We start from the raw sequence: 16,358 nt of genomic DNA, 5'->3' as shown, positions 1-16,358 counted from the left end.
AGGGCAGCAAGGTGTGCATGTTCCAGGACATTCCTTATGTGGTTGTAGCCTGCATCGAGTCCATCCCCAAGCGCAGGAGCATTTGTGTTTGCTGGTTCTTCATGCTCTGCAAGGATCTCGACAATACTGTCAGGATCTGCCCAGATGCCTGACCAGCAGCTGGTTCAGCCTCTCAGTGCACTGCTGAGAGCCCGTGACAATTTCTCCTACCCCATCCCTAGCACAGTGCTCCAGTGAGAACTTTAGCTGGCTCATTAAAGACATAGAACCAAGCAATTAGCAGTCTTTGATTGCTTGGTTCTCAGTCTGGCCCAGTGTTACACCAAAAGGCTAGGTTCATGATAATCTGCACAGTAAAACGCAGCGTTTTGCCCTGTGGCCCAGTGAGTGTGTTGACTCCTGCAGGGAGCAGTTGGATGTACATTTCAGTGCATCACACTGCTTCCTTGCTTTTTTTTTTTTCGACTTTATTTGGAAACAGTTGTTTTCTATGTGCCCCAGACGTGGCATGTGTTTATCCAGTGCACAAAATGCAGGTCACTGTTGATAGTGGTAATGAGCCCCAAATCACCTTTATGAATGAGTCCTTAGGCCTGGTTCACACTATTGCAGGTGGCTTCGGATGCGGGAATCACAGCACACCTGCAGTCAAAATGCACTGCTGTTTAAAAACATGTGGGGCTGCCATTCATTCTTAACCCCCCTGGCGGTATTCCCGAGTGTAGCTCGTTGATAACTTTCAGTACCAGAAGCTGTAACCCCGAGCTACACTCGGAAATACCCTGCAGCATTGCTGTGGGATCCATCAAGCACTTACCTTGTCCTGCGCTCCCGCGATGTCCCCCCTGCAGGTACCCTGGCCATGTCCTCCAGCCGATGCCGGCATCCATCTTGTGGGTTCCGTTCCCTGTGAGCGTCAGTACGTACAGGGGGCAGAACCGGCGAGAATTTAAAAAATGTAAAAATTTGACATTCACTAAATACACTAAAATCTGATAGTATAACATTAGTGTATCAAAGCATTTCACATACATTTTGTCCCTACTGCTTTGTCCTGTGCCCTGCCTGCATTTTTACTGTTCTTTCTGCCTGGAACTGAGAAACGTCCACGGCGTCCAAAAAGCGTCCCTTTAGGTCAAAAGCGGTTTTAGACCAGCTAGAGAACAGCGATAGTAAATCAGAACCACTTGCAGAATTGAGTGATAATGATTCGTGGGGAAATTCGTCATCAGACACTGAAAACGATTCTGCGACTTTGCTCAGTGATGTGCGAACTTGGCGCTATATTTCAAATTTCAGTGTTTTTGGTTTGATTATATTATTGAATAAAATTTATTGTTATTATATTATTATTTTTTATGATTATTATATTATAATTATGATTTCGTGTTTCAAAATTTATCATACCCGGGATGTTTACTAGACTCTTGTTCAAACAGATTTCAGTTAGTTATCCTAAGAATTACAGGCCTACAATAAAAAAACAACATATTTCCATTGAAAACAATGTACCACTTTGAGCACAGAAATATGGACATAATCAGACTGCCAGGGAGGTTAATAGCACCCACACGCATCTGAAACCACAGTGTGGTTGCGGGTGCAGGAACTGCAGGGAAATCGCATGGTGCAAAAACACCATGTGATTTCCCAGCGGCCACGGTTTAAAAAATTATGCACAGCAGACCATTCAAATGAATGGGCTGCTGTTCCCACGCAAAACAGCTAAGGCGTGAACCTAGGCTCACTGGTTGACAGTGCTGGCCCTCCACCCCAGCAAGAGTGCTTCTGTACAGCAAAACAGTCAGCCTAAAAACAGAGTAGACCTTGTTTTACCTACCAACAATTTGTATGGCAGATCTGGGAATTTACAACGCTCTTTACAACCTCATCCCTTTAAACCCGAACACATATTAATTATGCAGGTTCTGTAGCGGATTAAGGTGGTAATTGAACTCATTTATTGCCTTATCTGCATTAAATCAGCCTCAGAACCTGTATAAATAATATGTGTTCAGATTTAAATGGATATGGTGCCAACCCTAGTCCCCACCCAACTTGTTAACTGGACAATAATCACCTTCAGTCACTTAGCCAAGAAAGTAAACAAATTTATACAAAATGTGTACATTATAAGAAGGGCTACACAAAATGAAATCTAAACTCCATTATACAAGTATGTTTCCCCCATAAGTGGCACTAGGTATGTATATGTTCATTTATTACAATAAAACGTCACTGTTTAGAAGATATATAGCTTGGAAACCTGTGTGACATCATTATTCCCATTCAGAAAAAGCAGCTACAGCTGGGTAACTGGAGGAGGTATTACGGAAGTGGATATGTCACATCTGCTCACCGTGCAGCACTGCTATGAGAAACTATCCTTTCCATCATGCGGTGATAATTGTAGTTGTAAATGAGTGTTAATTTGACTTGAATTGTGAGTGAATTTGTCAATCAATGCATAGTAAGTGGGCGGGTCAGAACAATTGTAATCATGTCGCTGCTCAATGCCCAAGGAACTACAGAGGGGGTTGTCGGCAACTGGTGGCCAGGGAATAGCTAGCATTGTGGCCAATGGTCATAGTAAAAAGAAATGCAGGGGACTGAGACCAGATACAATACCTAACAATTCAACTTGGGATTACTCTGCAGGTGCTTACCTTTGTCAAAATGTGATCATGTTGCACAGAGGCAAGCAAGAAATATTGAGTCCTGGTTCACACTGATGTGGGGTGGAATTTGCAGCGTTTCCAGTGCGATTTCTGCACCGCATCACAATCGCACCCCGTGCATGCGAACCGCTGCGGATGTGTATGTTAAGTTAACAACACCCTGAAAGCATTCCACAAAATGCAGTGTGATGTGCAGAATCGGATCGCATAGGTGTGAATACCCATGCGATCTGATTCTAGTGCGGACCCAAAAAAGGGTCCTGCACCTTTTTGGTGCAGGTGCGGTGCGAATAGAGCCATACAAAATGTATGGCTCCAATCACGCCGCACACAATTCGCATGTGATTTGCACAGGAATGCGGTGTGGTTCCTGTGCGCATCACATGCAATATACCACACATATGTGAATCCAGGCTGAATGTATATTCTAATCTAAAATCAAAGAAGTAATATTCTGCAGCTTACCAGTCCTTAAGGTCTCTTTCACACAGGTGGTCAGGGGGCAGTAAAAACAGATGGGTTTATGTGTACCAGGGGTGCATGGAAGCAATCAGGCAGCTGTACAGCCACCCAATCACTTCCACATGACAGGCAACATTTGTTCTGTAATATTTACACCTATTCCCAGCTACTTCAATGGGGTTTATTTATTAATACTGCATGGTACAAAATCTGGTGCAGCTCTGCATGGAAACCAGTCAGCTTCCAGGTTTTATTGTCAAAGCGTAATTAATCAAACTGATAAGCTACCATGCACAGATTCTGAGTGAACCAGTTTTAGTAAATCCCCCCCAATGTGTGTAAAACCCCCAGCTGCTGCCAATGTATGCCATACATCATTGACGATGATAATAAACCCAAAAACCAAATTGCAGCTCACCAATTCTTAGATGTGTTGACTGCGTTCATTTTTATTTTTTTAGACCTTCTTTCCTTTATTTTCAGCTGGTGATCTGGCCAGTAAGTCTGTTATTTTGCAATTTCCTTCAACAGAACAAGCAGTCCAGACAAAGTAGCAGAGGGTTGAGACCAGGGCTGCTGTTAGAAACTGTGAGGCCCATACAGACAACCTGACAAGCCCCCCCCCCCCCCCAAAAAAAAAACCCACAGTTTACTATGCTTCAGTTATGAATGAACATGGTGAGTGATGGGTACCGATCACTCATTGTGTTAATTCAGGAAAGGAAGGGGCTGGTATATGTGACATCTTTACTGGACCCTTTCTTCATCCTGAAGGAGCCTATTGTGTGCTTGCAGCTGCTGGTGGGAAGGAGAGGAGGGAAGCTGGCAGCACTGTGGAGGTGGGGGCACATAGGGGGGCCTGGGCAGCAGGGGGAAATGTATTGGTGTACAGGGAGGGTGATGGGTGTGGCAGGGGGCAGTTACTGGAACCGATCCCCTGTATGGCTCTCTCTGCAGCAGCTGAAAGCCAGCAGAGGGAGAGAAGAAGCCAGTCTTCAGCTGCTGCAGAGAGAGCCATAAGAGGGATCGATTCCAGTAATTCCCTCCCCTGCCATGCCGATCACCCTCCCTGTCCACATCCAATTCACTCAACTGCCTGGGCTCCCCTGCTGGCCTGGACCCTGTACATGAGGACTGGTGCTACCCCCTTATCCACGACCCTGATCGAGACAAACCATTTACCACTGACAGCTGTGCTTACAATTGACAGATTGTTATTCATTTATGTAAAACCTTTATCCCAAAAGGAGTTCAGCTTCAATTTGTTAGTCAAGTCCATCTAAATCTGCTAGTCCAACACTAACCTGCCCCCAGACCTGCAATGCTGCTGTCCAAAGGTGTCTGCTTTACTTCTTCATCCAGAATGCAGACACTCTAATAGAGGAAGTGTTATTTGACAATCCTATATAATGTAACTTTAAAAATCTCCATTCATGTTGTGAGTTCTGCCTGCTTGTTGGCCATCTTTTTCCACGTCTTCCTGGATTCCCTGCTTGCTTTGTAGCTTCTCCTTTGCAGTTTACTTTACATACTAACTTATAAAGTCATCCAGACTTGGCTCCCAGCTACATCACTAACCTAGCCTCAAAATACCAACCAAATCGTTCTCTTCATTCCTCCCAAGACCTCCTGCTCTCTAGTCCCCTTGTCACCTCCACCCATGTTGCCTCCGGAACTTCCCCCAAGCCTCTCCCATCCTCTGGAACTCCCTACCCCAGTCTGTCTGACTATCTACTAGTCTGTCTATTTTTAGGCGATCCCTGAAAACTTTTCTCTTACCTAACTACTGTACCTTTATTTTCTCCATCAGCATCAGAGTTACTACCTTTTATACCACTTGGCCCTCCCCTTTTAGATTGTAAATTCTAAAGTACAGGGCCCCCTGATCCCTCTTGTATTGAATTGTAATTGTACTGTTTGCCTTCATGTTGCAAAGCACAGTGCAAACTGCTGGCACTATATAAATCCTGTATAATAATAATAATTGCTCGGGACTACATGTCCCATGGTATCTTGCTTCCTGCAAGCTATGATTCCTGTATGGACTCCACATCTTGAAACTCCTCCACTCATCACCTCTGTAGTTCAGAAGGCAGGCTCTGTGATATATGTGACAGAGCAGTGCCTACTCACAGGGCATAGTGAATATGTGTCACAGAACTCAAGGAAGTAAATGTCTGGTAGTCCTCACAAAGTAAGTTTACAAACTTCAAGGTTATTCATAAGAGTACAGATAATTAAATGTCAATGTGGAAACGAATATATGATTTTACATTTTGACCATAGGTAAATGAAATAAATAAAGCCTTGTCTGCATGTGTTCACACAGCAGGAAGAGAGAAAAGAAAATTTGCCATGTGTACCCTTGATCTAGAAACTGAAAAATAAATGCAGTCCTGTATTACAGCCTTTGGCAGTACAATCAAGTACAGTCAGTACAATCAAGCAGTTCAGCCTCATTCTTTTGTCGGGAGGCATCACTGTACTGCTTCTGTCTCCATGATCAGCAAAGCTCAAAAGATAGTGTCCCTATATCTATTCTAATTTGAACACCACATCCCAATAGTACTAGATAGACTGCACCATTTGTGACTTTATAGTAATATTAAAGGCAATTTAAAATATATATATATATATATAAACATGTCATACTTACCTGCTCTGTACAGTGATTTTGCACAGAGCAGCCCCGATCCTCTTCTTCTCAGGTCCCCACTCCTGGCCCCTCCCTCCTGCCAAGTTCCCTCCAGAGTAAGCAGCTTGCTATGGGGGCACCCAAGCAGGCTTGCTCCTGAGCCGCTGCTCTGTGCGTCCATTCACATCCAGAGTTGTGGCTTTGCCCTTCCCACCTCTCTCCTTATTGGCTCACTGGCTGTGATTGACAACAGCAGGAGCCAATGGCTTCTGCCTCTTTCTCAACCAATGAAGAGGGAGAGTCCCCATAGAGCCGAGGCTCTCCTGCACATCGCTGGATCACGATAGCACTCATGTAAGTTTTTTTGGGGGGGGGAGCGCTTGGGGGCTGCAACACACAGAAGGTTTCTTACCTAGAATGCATGATGATAAAAAACCTTGAGCCTTTACAACCACTTTAAGACTAGGTTTAGACACGTGGGTCAATTGATGTGCCTCTGAAAAGTGATCCGTGTTCAGAACGCTTTTCAGAGGCGTTTGATAGGGTGTGAGGAGGCAATATGATGCCTCCTCACTGCTTGTTTTAACCCTGTAAATGCTGCACCAATACTCCACAACTGCATACATTTGTGCTGTGTCCCCATTTGTATCACTGATGAATGCGACAGGAGGGAAAATTTCTGCTGTGGACACATAGCATTTAAACCACAGCAAGTGAACACCCCATAGCTTAAAGAGGAGCTCTGGTCAGGTTTAAAAAATTACAAATACTGTAGCTGCTGACTTTTAATAAAAAGACACTTACCAGCCCAGAGATCCCGTGCTGATTTCAAATGGACCGGGTCGTCATTGGTGTTCTGGTCCCCGGCATGGCAATCCTGACTGTGGCATTACGCATGTGCACTTTCTGAATGGTGCAGCAGCTTCCTGGGACCTGTGACGTGTCTCAGGAATTTGCGGGGGTAGAGGCGGGGGAGGGCTAAAAACATGGCTCTCGCCCCCAACCACAGATCTAAATGAGGCCTAAAACTGTCGCACCATCAGCAAAAAAAAATTATGTTGGTAAAACGAGACTTTTATTTATATGCAATATCGCAAAAATTGTACTATAGTTATTGTATGTAAATAAAAATCGTGTTTGAAAGCCTAAGTACTGACAAAATCAGAAAAAGCACAAAGGACATAACTTACAGTAAGCAGGCGATGTCCCTTGTGCCAGATCGCTCCTTTGGAAGTAAAAATCCTCCTCTGTCCTGCCCCCATCCCACCACCATAAACCTCCAGTGCAGTTGGGGTTAATACAACTAAGGGCATGTCACATGCTCTCATCAAGACAGCCTGACTATGCCTCTCCTTTCTGCCCAGCTGCTTCATTCATAGAAGCCATTCCCACAGCTTCTATGAATGAAAAGTGAGGGCAGGCCAATGATTCATAGCTCCACCCCCTCTATTCATAGATTGTGTTCCATTCATAGAAGCTCTAGTACAGCTTCTATGAAGGGTGGGCATAGTCGGTCTCTCTTGTATTAACCCCCGCCACACTGGAAGATCATGATGGCAGCAGTGGGGGCAGAATGGAGGCAGATATTCACTAACAGAACAGGAATCAGCACAAGGGATAAAATCTGGCAAAAATGACCCCCCCAGGGGCGGACTGACCATTTGGAAACTCGGGCACCGCCCGAGGGCCCGGGGTCAGTAGGGGGCCCCATGAGATGCCCCTGGTACCTTTTTCATAGGCTTTTTTGAGTTTGGGCAAGGACACAGGGGCCCCATGATCCCCTATCGCCCGGGGGCCCCATGAGTTGTCAGTCCGCCCCTGGACCCCCCCTTCATGTTTGGCAGGCAGTACTGCAACTGAACATGACTCATTTGAGCAAATGGGGCCACGCTGCAACTGCTTGAGCAAATGGGGCCACGCTGCAACTGCTTGAGCAAATGGGGTCACGCTGCAACTGCTTGAGCAAATGGGGCCACACTGCAACTGCTTGAGCAAATGGGGCCACGCTGCAACTGCTTGAGCAAATAGGGTCACGCAGCAACTGCTTGAGCAAATGAGTCACGCAGTAACTGCTTGAGCAAATGGGTCACGCTGCAACTGCTTGAGGAAATGGGGTCACGCTGCAACTGCTTGAGCAAATAGGGTCACTGTGCAACTGCTTGAGCAAATGGGGCCACGCTGCAACTGCTTGAGCAAATGGGGTCACTGTGCAACTGCTTGAGCAAATGGGGTCACTTTGCAACTGCTTGAGCAAATGGGGCCACGCTGCAACTGCTTGAGCAAATGGGGCCACGCTGCAACTGCTTGAGCAAATGGGGTCACTTTGCAACTGCTTGAGCAAATGGGGTCACGCTGCAACTGCTTGAGCAAATGGGGTCACGCTGCAACTGCTTGAGCAAATCGGTCACGCTGCAACTGCTTGAGCAAATGGGGCCACGCTGAGACTGCTTGAGCAAATGGGGTCACTGTGCAACTGCGTGCAATGTGCGTGTGATGCGCCATTTACAGGATTGAAACAGATAGTGAGAAGACAACATATTGTTTCCTCACCGCCTGTCAAATTCCTCTAAAAAGCAATCCAAACGCAGTTTGCTGCAATCTTGACACAAGTATAAGGCGGCTTTCACACTGCTTTGTAGCAAAAACGAGGTAGAACGTTTTTTGATTAATTTTTTATGCGTTTCTGGAGCATTTTCTGGTTCCCTGAACTTATGAAAAATGGACATGTGATTTTAAAAAGGCACCAAAAATGCAAACTAATTTTTGTCATGTTTTCCGATAGCTGCAATTTTGGTGCGGTTTTGAAAACTGCACCAAAGATGTAGCATGCAGGACTATTCAAAACTCAGCACCAGCAAGAGCGATGGTATAAAGAGATTTTTAGGATTTAAAGGGGAATAGTTTTGATGCACTTTTGTCTCTTTGGAAAGGTGTGTGGCAATAGCGCATCAGTGTGAAAGCAGCCTAAACAGAGACATAACCCTCAGTGGTACTGTTGGTACAATACTACATGATCAGCAGAACAAAAAAAACTTTCATTCAAAATGTTTATAAAATAAAACCTCAGCTGTGGAGCAAAAGTTCCGCAGAGTATCAACATGTCCTTTAAAGAGGCTGATTCAGCAGACATGGCATCATCTACAGGACAGTGTGCATGGTGCTGAGCAGACTATTGAAGAATGAAAGGGGAACAGCCTGCAGCCTCCTCTGTGCCCCTCCAACACACACTCAGCTCCTATCCCACTCTGCAATGCTGCCATCCATAAATCACAGCACTTTCTGCACTCATTGCATTCCCTCTGTGCTGGAACACTGCAAATCCTCAACATGCAGTCCTACCGGCTGCTTTCACCTGACTCAACATTTCACTGAAGCAAAAAAAAAAAAGTTTCCTCCACTGCCTACTGAGAGCCAGAGAGTGTGGTACTTACCTGCCAGAGAGAGCAGGAGAGCAGAGAAGAAAGGCTGCATTGTCAGCAGAGATGGCTGGGTACCAGTCAGGGCACCTCCAAGCAGGACTGCACTGGGAGCCTGCTGGCTGTGCTGGTGGATAGGCTGTGGATGAAGTGCAGCTGTCCCCCCTTGTGGAGGAAGGAAGGTGGGGAGTGAGGAGAAGGCTGAAGAAACAGACAAAGATCACTCAGGGGAGGGGGGAATCCTGACTCTGCTCCTCCTGACACTTCCCAGACATACAGGGAGCAGTCCTATCATATAAACTGCTCCAATCCCTGTCAGTGATATCACATATTCCAACCTCATCTGTTACACCAGGCTGACTGCACATATATTGTGAGCATACATGGGTTGTCTATAGTCTGTACATTTCCTCAATGGGGTGTTGTGTCTAATGTCTGCATGTAGTCATTTCTGACCCAACAAAGATTTATCTTCTCCTCAAAATTCCACTGACACTGGCACTTTCAGAACTCAGCTAGTGTGAGCAGAAATACTGTAGATCAGGGGTACTGAATTAAAACTCATGGAGGTCTGAGCAGTAATATTTTCTTCCAACCAAGGTCTGAACCGCTTTATTTTTTCAGCCCTCTCCTACTGTATATCACAATCCCTATACTTCAGTGTCCTCAGTACCCCCCTACACATCAGAGTCCCCCACTTCACATCAGTTTCACCTTCTCAGGCCCCTTGCACATCATCCCTTTACAGTAGTGTACTGAACCTCCTTCACATCACACACTCCCATTATTTTCAGCAGTCCTCAACCCCCCTTCAGATCATCACCCCCACCCCACACTACTGTCCTCTTCCCCTTCACATCTCTTCCCCATACTACTGTCCTCTGCCCCCTTCACATCTCTCCCCCACACTACTGTCCTCTGCCTCCTTCACATCTCTCCCCCACACTACTGTCCTCTGCCCCTTCACATCTCTCCCCCACACTACTGTCCTCTGCCCCTTCACATCTCTCCCCCACACTACTGTCCTCTGCCCCCTTCACATCTCTCCTCCACACTACTGTCCTCTGCCCTCTTCACATCTCTCCCCCACAGTACTGTCCTCTGCCCCCTTCACATCTCTCCTCCACTCTACTGCCCTCTGCCCCCTTCACATCTCTCCCCAACACTACTATCCTCTGCCCCCTTCACATCTCTTCCCCACACTACTGTCGTCTGCCCCCTTCACATCACTCCCCCACACTACTGTCCTCTGCCCCCTTCACATCTCTCCCCCACACTACTATCCTCTGCCCCCTTCACATCTCTCCCCCACACTACTGTCCTCTGCCCCCTTCACATCTCTCCCCACACTACTGTCCTCTGCCCCCTTCACATCTCTCCTCCACACTACTGTCCTCTGCCCCCTTCACATCTCTCCCCACACTACTGTCCTCTGTCCTCTTCACATCTCTCCCCCACACTACTGTCCTCTGCCCTCTTCACATCACTCCCCCACACTACTGTCCTCTGCCCCCTTCACATCTCTCCCTCACATTACTGTCCTCTGCCCTCTTCACCTCTCTCCCCCACACTACTGTCCTCTGCCCCCTTCACATCTCTCCCCCACACTACTGTCCTCTGCCTCCTTCACTTCTCTCCCCCACAGTACTGTCCTCTTCTTCTTCACATAACCCTCAACCAAACTGTCCCCCCCTCACATCCGTCCACAACTGTGCCCCCCCTTTACATATCCCTCCCCACAGAATTGTCCCCCCGCCCTATAACTCTCCCAACAGCCCTAATCCACCCCCTCACATCACAAATCCCTCCCTCAACAGTAGCATTCTCTGGCCTTTTCACATCAAACCCCCCTCCCCCCCCCCCACACACACACAGCACTGCCCCCTTCACCCTCCCCCCCCCCCAGTAAGATACTCTACTCTCCTCACATCAACATCACCCCCCACTTCACATCCCTCCACAACACTGCCCCCTTTTACATCTCCCCATCCACAGCCTTGCCCCCCCCCCCCCATCAGCAGAGCGGACAGCAGGAGACATAACATTTCTGGAGCAGGTGTGGAATAACAACACAGTATTGAACAGAGCTCTGGAGTGGGAGCTGTCATAACATTTCTGGGTAGCATTCGGGAAGTACAGCACAGCATTGAATAGAGCGCGGCAGCTGCCAGGGTTAACTTTTTGTATTAACCAGCAGGTGATTGGCTGCTAGGACCGCCCTGCTTCCAGTCAGCCACTGGCTAACTTAAAAAGTTAAGCTCTTCAGCTCCCACTCTCTATTCAAAGCTGTGCTGTGCTTCCTGCATCCGATCCAGAAATGTTATGACAGCTCCCACTCCAGCATTCTGTTCAATACTGTGCTGTTTATCCACACTTGCCCCATAAATGTTCCGTCTCCTGCTGTCCGCTCTGCTGTTATAAAAGAAGTGGAGGATGGGGGGAAAGAAGCGGCTCCTAAATGGTGTGACTGGGTCCAGGTGAAACAGTCCGCCATTTAGTGATGCCTGCTGTAGATAAAAAACAGATAGGCTAACCTGAGATATTTTCTTGCATGAGTGCCTCTAATCCACTAAAGCTACATACACAGTAATGAATAGTGCTCTTAAAGTGTTAGTTCACCAAAATGTATAGGTAAAGTAACACCGTAAAGCCTTCCCACCCTCCCCAGTCTCTGCTATACTTACCTCCAGGATGGCTGAGCTGTCAGCACCCCCACAGCCGGTCCAGAGGTCCAGGGATTTGAATCCCCTACTCTTCTCCATCTTCTCTGTGCAGCAAGTATGGGACTGGGCCAGATCGATTCTGATTCCTCAGCACCATCACAGCGAATCGCTCTGGTCTTCTGCACAGAAAAGTGGTAGATATCCCTGGACTGGCTGCGAGTGTGCAGCCACCCAGGAGGTAAGTATAGCAGAGAACTGGGGTGGGGAAGGTGTCTGGTTCATCTATACTTTTTTTTATAACATGCAAAACACTGTAGCTATATGATATTTTTACCATTTTTTTAGACAGATAGAGCTTTTTTGTGGTATTTGATCACCACTTGTTTTTTTATTTTGCTAAACAAATGAAAAAAGACAGTACATTTTAAAAAAAAAATATTTCTTAGTTTCTGTTATAAAATTTGCAAATAAGTAATTTTTCTTCTTCACCAATGTGTGCTGATGAGGCTACACTGATGGCACTGATGAGGCAGCACTGATGAGGTGGCACAGATGGGCACTAATGAGGCTGCACTGATATGCGGCATTGATGGACACTGATATGTGGCACTGATAGGCGGCACTGATGGGCACTGATAGGCAGCACTGATGGGCACTAATAGGTCGCACTGAGAGGTGGCACTGTTGGGCCCCGATAGGTAGAACTGATGAGGAGGCAGTGATAGGTGGCACTGATGGGCACTGATAGGCAACACTGATGGACACTTATAGGCATCACTGATTGTCACTTATGGGGCTGCTTATCAATGTAGATGTTCTCATGTTAATCGCTGGTTACCAGCTTTCTTCTCCTCACAATGTCAAAGCACGAGAGGAGAAGACTACCAATAACCAGAAAAATCTATTTACACTGTGATGAACTGTGATTGGACATAGCTGATCATGTTGTAGAGGGCCGCTGTGTTAGGCCCTTTACCTCTCTATGTGATCAGCTGTGTCTGAAGGACACAGTGATCACAGAGAGCACCCAATGCGCACCATGGGGGCATGCGGGGTGGCGGGATTCTGGTCAATAGATGCCCTCCCTGAACCAGCCAACTGCGCTGTAGCCATCATTGGACTAAAGCACGATTAGCAAGTGCCTAAAGTGACTGTAAAGCTATAATGTTTACATGAAAATAACAAATGTGTTATGCTTACCTGCTCTGTTCAATGGTTTTGCACAAAGCAACCCCAAACCTCCTCTTCTGGGGTCCCTCCCTGGCGCTGTCCACTCCTCTGCTTGCTATGGGGGTATTATTGCAGGTGTGGACAATCCAACCCCGGTGACAGCTTCCTACAGATTCACGTGCCTGTTTCTACTCTCTTAGTTCCCCATCAGGCTCAACCCACCCCAGAAAATAAGAAAAGAAAAGAAGTGCACAAGCCTTGTGCATTACCGCGATTAAAACTTTAATCTTAAAAAATAGCAGATGTATACTCACAAACGACAAATGTAAACAGTCATATCATGACCGACAATGTCCAAATGTGTAGGCTCTGATGAAGAAGAGATCACTCCTCGAAACGCGTCAGCCATTTCAAAGTGTCCTTTTCACATGTGGGACTCATGCATCTTTTCTTATTTTCTAGTGCCATATTGGGTAACCCCAGCCCTTAGGGGGCTGCACAGTACTGCCATATTGGTTTGAAGGTCTATTAAGATCCTTCCACAGATGCCATATCCGGTCCTTTGAGTGCAGGAGATTTTTTATTCTTTTCAAGCCACCCCAGTACAAAACTTCTTGACATTGAATTAGGGTATACACCCCAAAGCTTAAACACTGCATGTGTGCAAATATATATATTCATTAAATAAAAAATTATTAACACAAATCAGGATTTGCCTTAGGCCCAAACAACCCAGCAGAAAAAAAAAATGAACTGGAGCATTTTTTTTCACAATTGATCAATATTTTACTAATACCTTTAAAATTATCTATGATCACCGGTTTAGTGAATAAAACTCATTTGTGACAATCTAAAGGCTAGGCCAGTAAAAAAGGTCAGATGTTGCAGTGAAAATACCTGCATTGCATCTGCATGAACTTAAAGTAAATGTAAAGGATAAACTTTTATTTTTTGAATATGACAAACATGTTATACTTACCTGCTCTGTGTATTGTTTTCGCACAGAGGAACCCTGATCCCCCTCTTCTGGGGTCCACACTTGCTATGGGGCACTTGAGTGTGTTCACTCCCAGGCCGACTCTGTGTGTCTATTGACACACAAAGCATGGCACCACCCTGCTCCCACTCTCCTCAATGGCTGTGATTGACAGCAATGGCTCCCAATGAGGAGGGAGAGAGCCAAGAGAACTGCTGCTCTTTTGTACAGAGTTAAGAGTTCAGGAGTGCTCTACATACAGAGTGCAGAGTTCAGGAGTGTGGCTACGTACAGAGTGCAGAGTTCAGGAGTGTGCTACGTACAAAGTACAGAGTCCAGGAGGGTGCTGAGTACAGAGAGCAGAGTTCAGGAGTGAGCTACGTACAGAGTGCAGAGGTCTGGAGTGCTCTACATACACAGTATAGAGTTCAGTGGTACTCTACTAATATAAGTCCAGAGTTCTGGTGTGTGCTATGTACAGAGTTCAAAGTTCATGTGTGTGCTGTGTATAGAGCTCAGGTGTGTGCTGTGTACAGCGTGCAGAGTTCAGGTGTGTGCTATGTACACAGTGCAGAGTTCATGTACACATTGCAGAGTTCAGGTGTGCGCTGCATACAGAGTACAGAATTCAGGTGTGCACTGTGTACAGAATGCAGAGTTCAGGTATGCGTTATGTACAAAGTGCAGAATTCAGGTGTGCGCTATGTATGGAGTGCAGAGTTCAGGAGTGTGCTATGTACAGAGTGCATAGTTCAGCAGTGTTCTACATACAAAGTGCAGAGTTCAGGAGTGTGCTACGTACAGAGTACAGAGTTCAGATGTGCGCTGTGTGCAGAGTTCAGGTGTGCGCTATGTAGCGTGCAGAGTTCAAGTGAGCGCTATGTATGGATTGCAGAGCTCAGCAGTGTGCTACATACAGAGTGCAGGGTTCAGGTGTGTGCTGTATACAAAGTGCAGAGTTCAGGAGTGCACTACGTATAGAGTACAGAGTTCAGGGCTGCATAGGACTGGTCCACTTTAAACCAAAATGACATACCTTTCTCCCCCAAATTACCCCCTCCCCAGTACAGAGTTCTCCTTTTACCCCCAAACCGCATTCTTTGATAGAACCTGACAGAAGAGCAAGCTGCAGTTTGCCTTGGTAGGAGAATGGATAGTGTAGGCTCTAGGGTGGGCACAAGCTTCACGAGGTGCTGCCACCTGCATGTGCATCGCCTGATGAATCCCTAGTCCACTTTAAACTAAAATGACACCCCTTTCCCTCCTGAATTACCCCCTTCCCCAGTACAGAGTTCTCCTTTTACCCCCAAACCGCATTCCTTGATAGTACCCGACAGAAGAGCAAGCTGCAGCTTGCCTCAGTAGGAGAATTGATAGTGTAGGCTCTAAGGTGGGCACAAGCTTCACGAGGTGCTGCCACAGGCTGTGTGCATCTCCTGATGAATCCCTGGGCAGGGGATCCAGTGCCTGTCACTTTAAACATAGGACAGTCCTGGGTAGGCAGCTAAATCAGTTTCCCATTGAAGGGCTCCTTCCCCTTACTGGCCCAGGGGGTGCAGGTTTACTCACTCAGTCCTCCGTCTGTGAGTGGATGGGTTGGTGGCTGCTATCAGGCCTTCTGGCTGGGCTGCTCTTTCCCTGCTGCACAGGTGGTCCTCTTTCTGGGGGCCAATGACGTGCTGAATTTTCATATTTTCCAGCATCCCTGCCTGGAGGTGAGCCCCTCTCCACCAGGGCTCCCTCCCAGGCCCCTGCTCTTCAGCCTCACTTCTCCATCTTCCACCCAAACTCTCCTCCACAATCTCCTGCTGCTGAGCAGGTTCAGTTACTCTTAAAGGTTGTCCTGGCCCCTTGCCAAGCCTTCTGTTGGGGATTGACCAGGATCCTCTAAGAGTACAGACCAGCCACTCCTCACCTCCACCCACTGCTTCTAGAGCAGGGGGAAGTCCCAAAGAGCTGGTCAGCAGAGCCTTTCAGCTCTGACCTAAATTTTACCAACCTGGCTATCACATCCAGCCTGCTACTAAGCCCTCCTAACTAACAATAAGACTCTAGCTCCCCTTAGCTACCTAGGAGGGTGAGACACATGTTTTTCAGGAGCTCATATTTAAAAGTGGCTGAGGAGGCCACTTTTTGCTCCTACTACAAGTTGTGCAAAAAAGCCTCTAAATCACATGGTTATGCTGAAGATAAATATTCTCTCCTCTCTAGCGTGTCAGGTTGTTGGTGAACTATCATTGTCCTTGCATGCAGTACAGGACTATTGGTCCTGAAATGTATGTGTGTTGACATCAGAATGTGACCACCAGCCAGAATGCCTTATGGAAGATGTTTTGGGGGACCAATTGTGCAGCGTGG

At 46.8% G+C, this 16,358-nt stretch overlaps 1 protein-coding gene across 1 annotated transcript in view; it reads right to left on the bottom strand.

The window, feature by feature from the left end:
- The window catches only part of MAMDC2 (MAM domain containing 2), a 138,388-nt gene extending 129,006 nt beyond the window's left edge, over positions 1–9,382 (bottom strand). Inside the window, exon 1 of the mRNA XM_089691059.1 lies at positions 9,207–9,382. Coding sequence (XP_089547185.1) covers positions 9,207–9,246 — 40 coding nt within the window. The 5' untranslated portion in view covers positions 9,247–9,382. The remainder of the gene's footprint in view (positions 1–9,206) is intronic.
- Between the last annotated feature and the right edge of the window lie 6,976 nt (positions 9,383–16,358).

The sequence above is a fragment of the Staurois parvus genome, unplaced genomic scaffold, assembly GCF_062004578.1.
Source record: "Staurois parvus isolate SC_StPar_1 unplaced genomic scaffold, SC_StPar_1.0 ptg000549l, whole genome shotgun sequence".
In the NCBI taxonomy this organism is placed as follows: domain Eukaryota; kingdom Metazoa; phylum Chordata; class Amphibia; order Anura; family Ranidae; genus Staurois; species Staurois parvus.
Note: the sequence above shows the minus strand (reverse complement) of the source record. Positions and strands in the feature narration are given on the sequence as shown.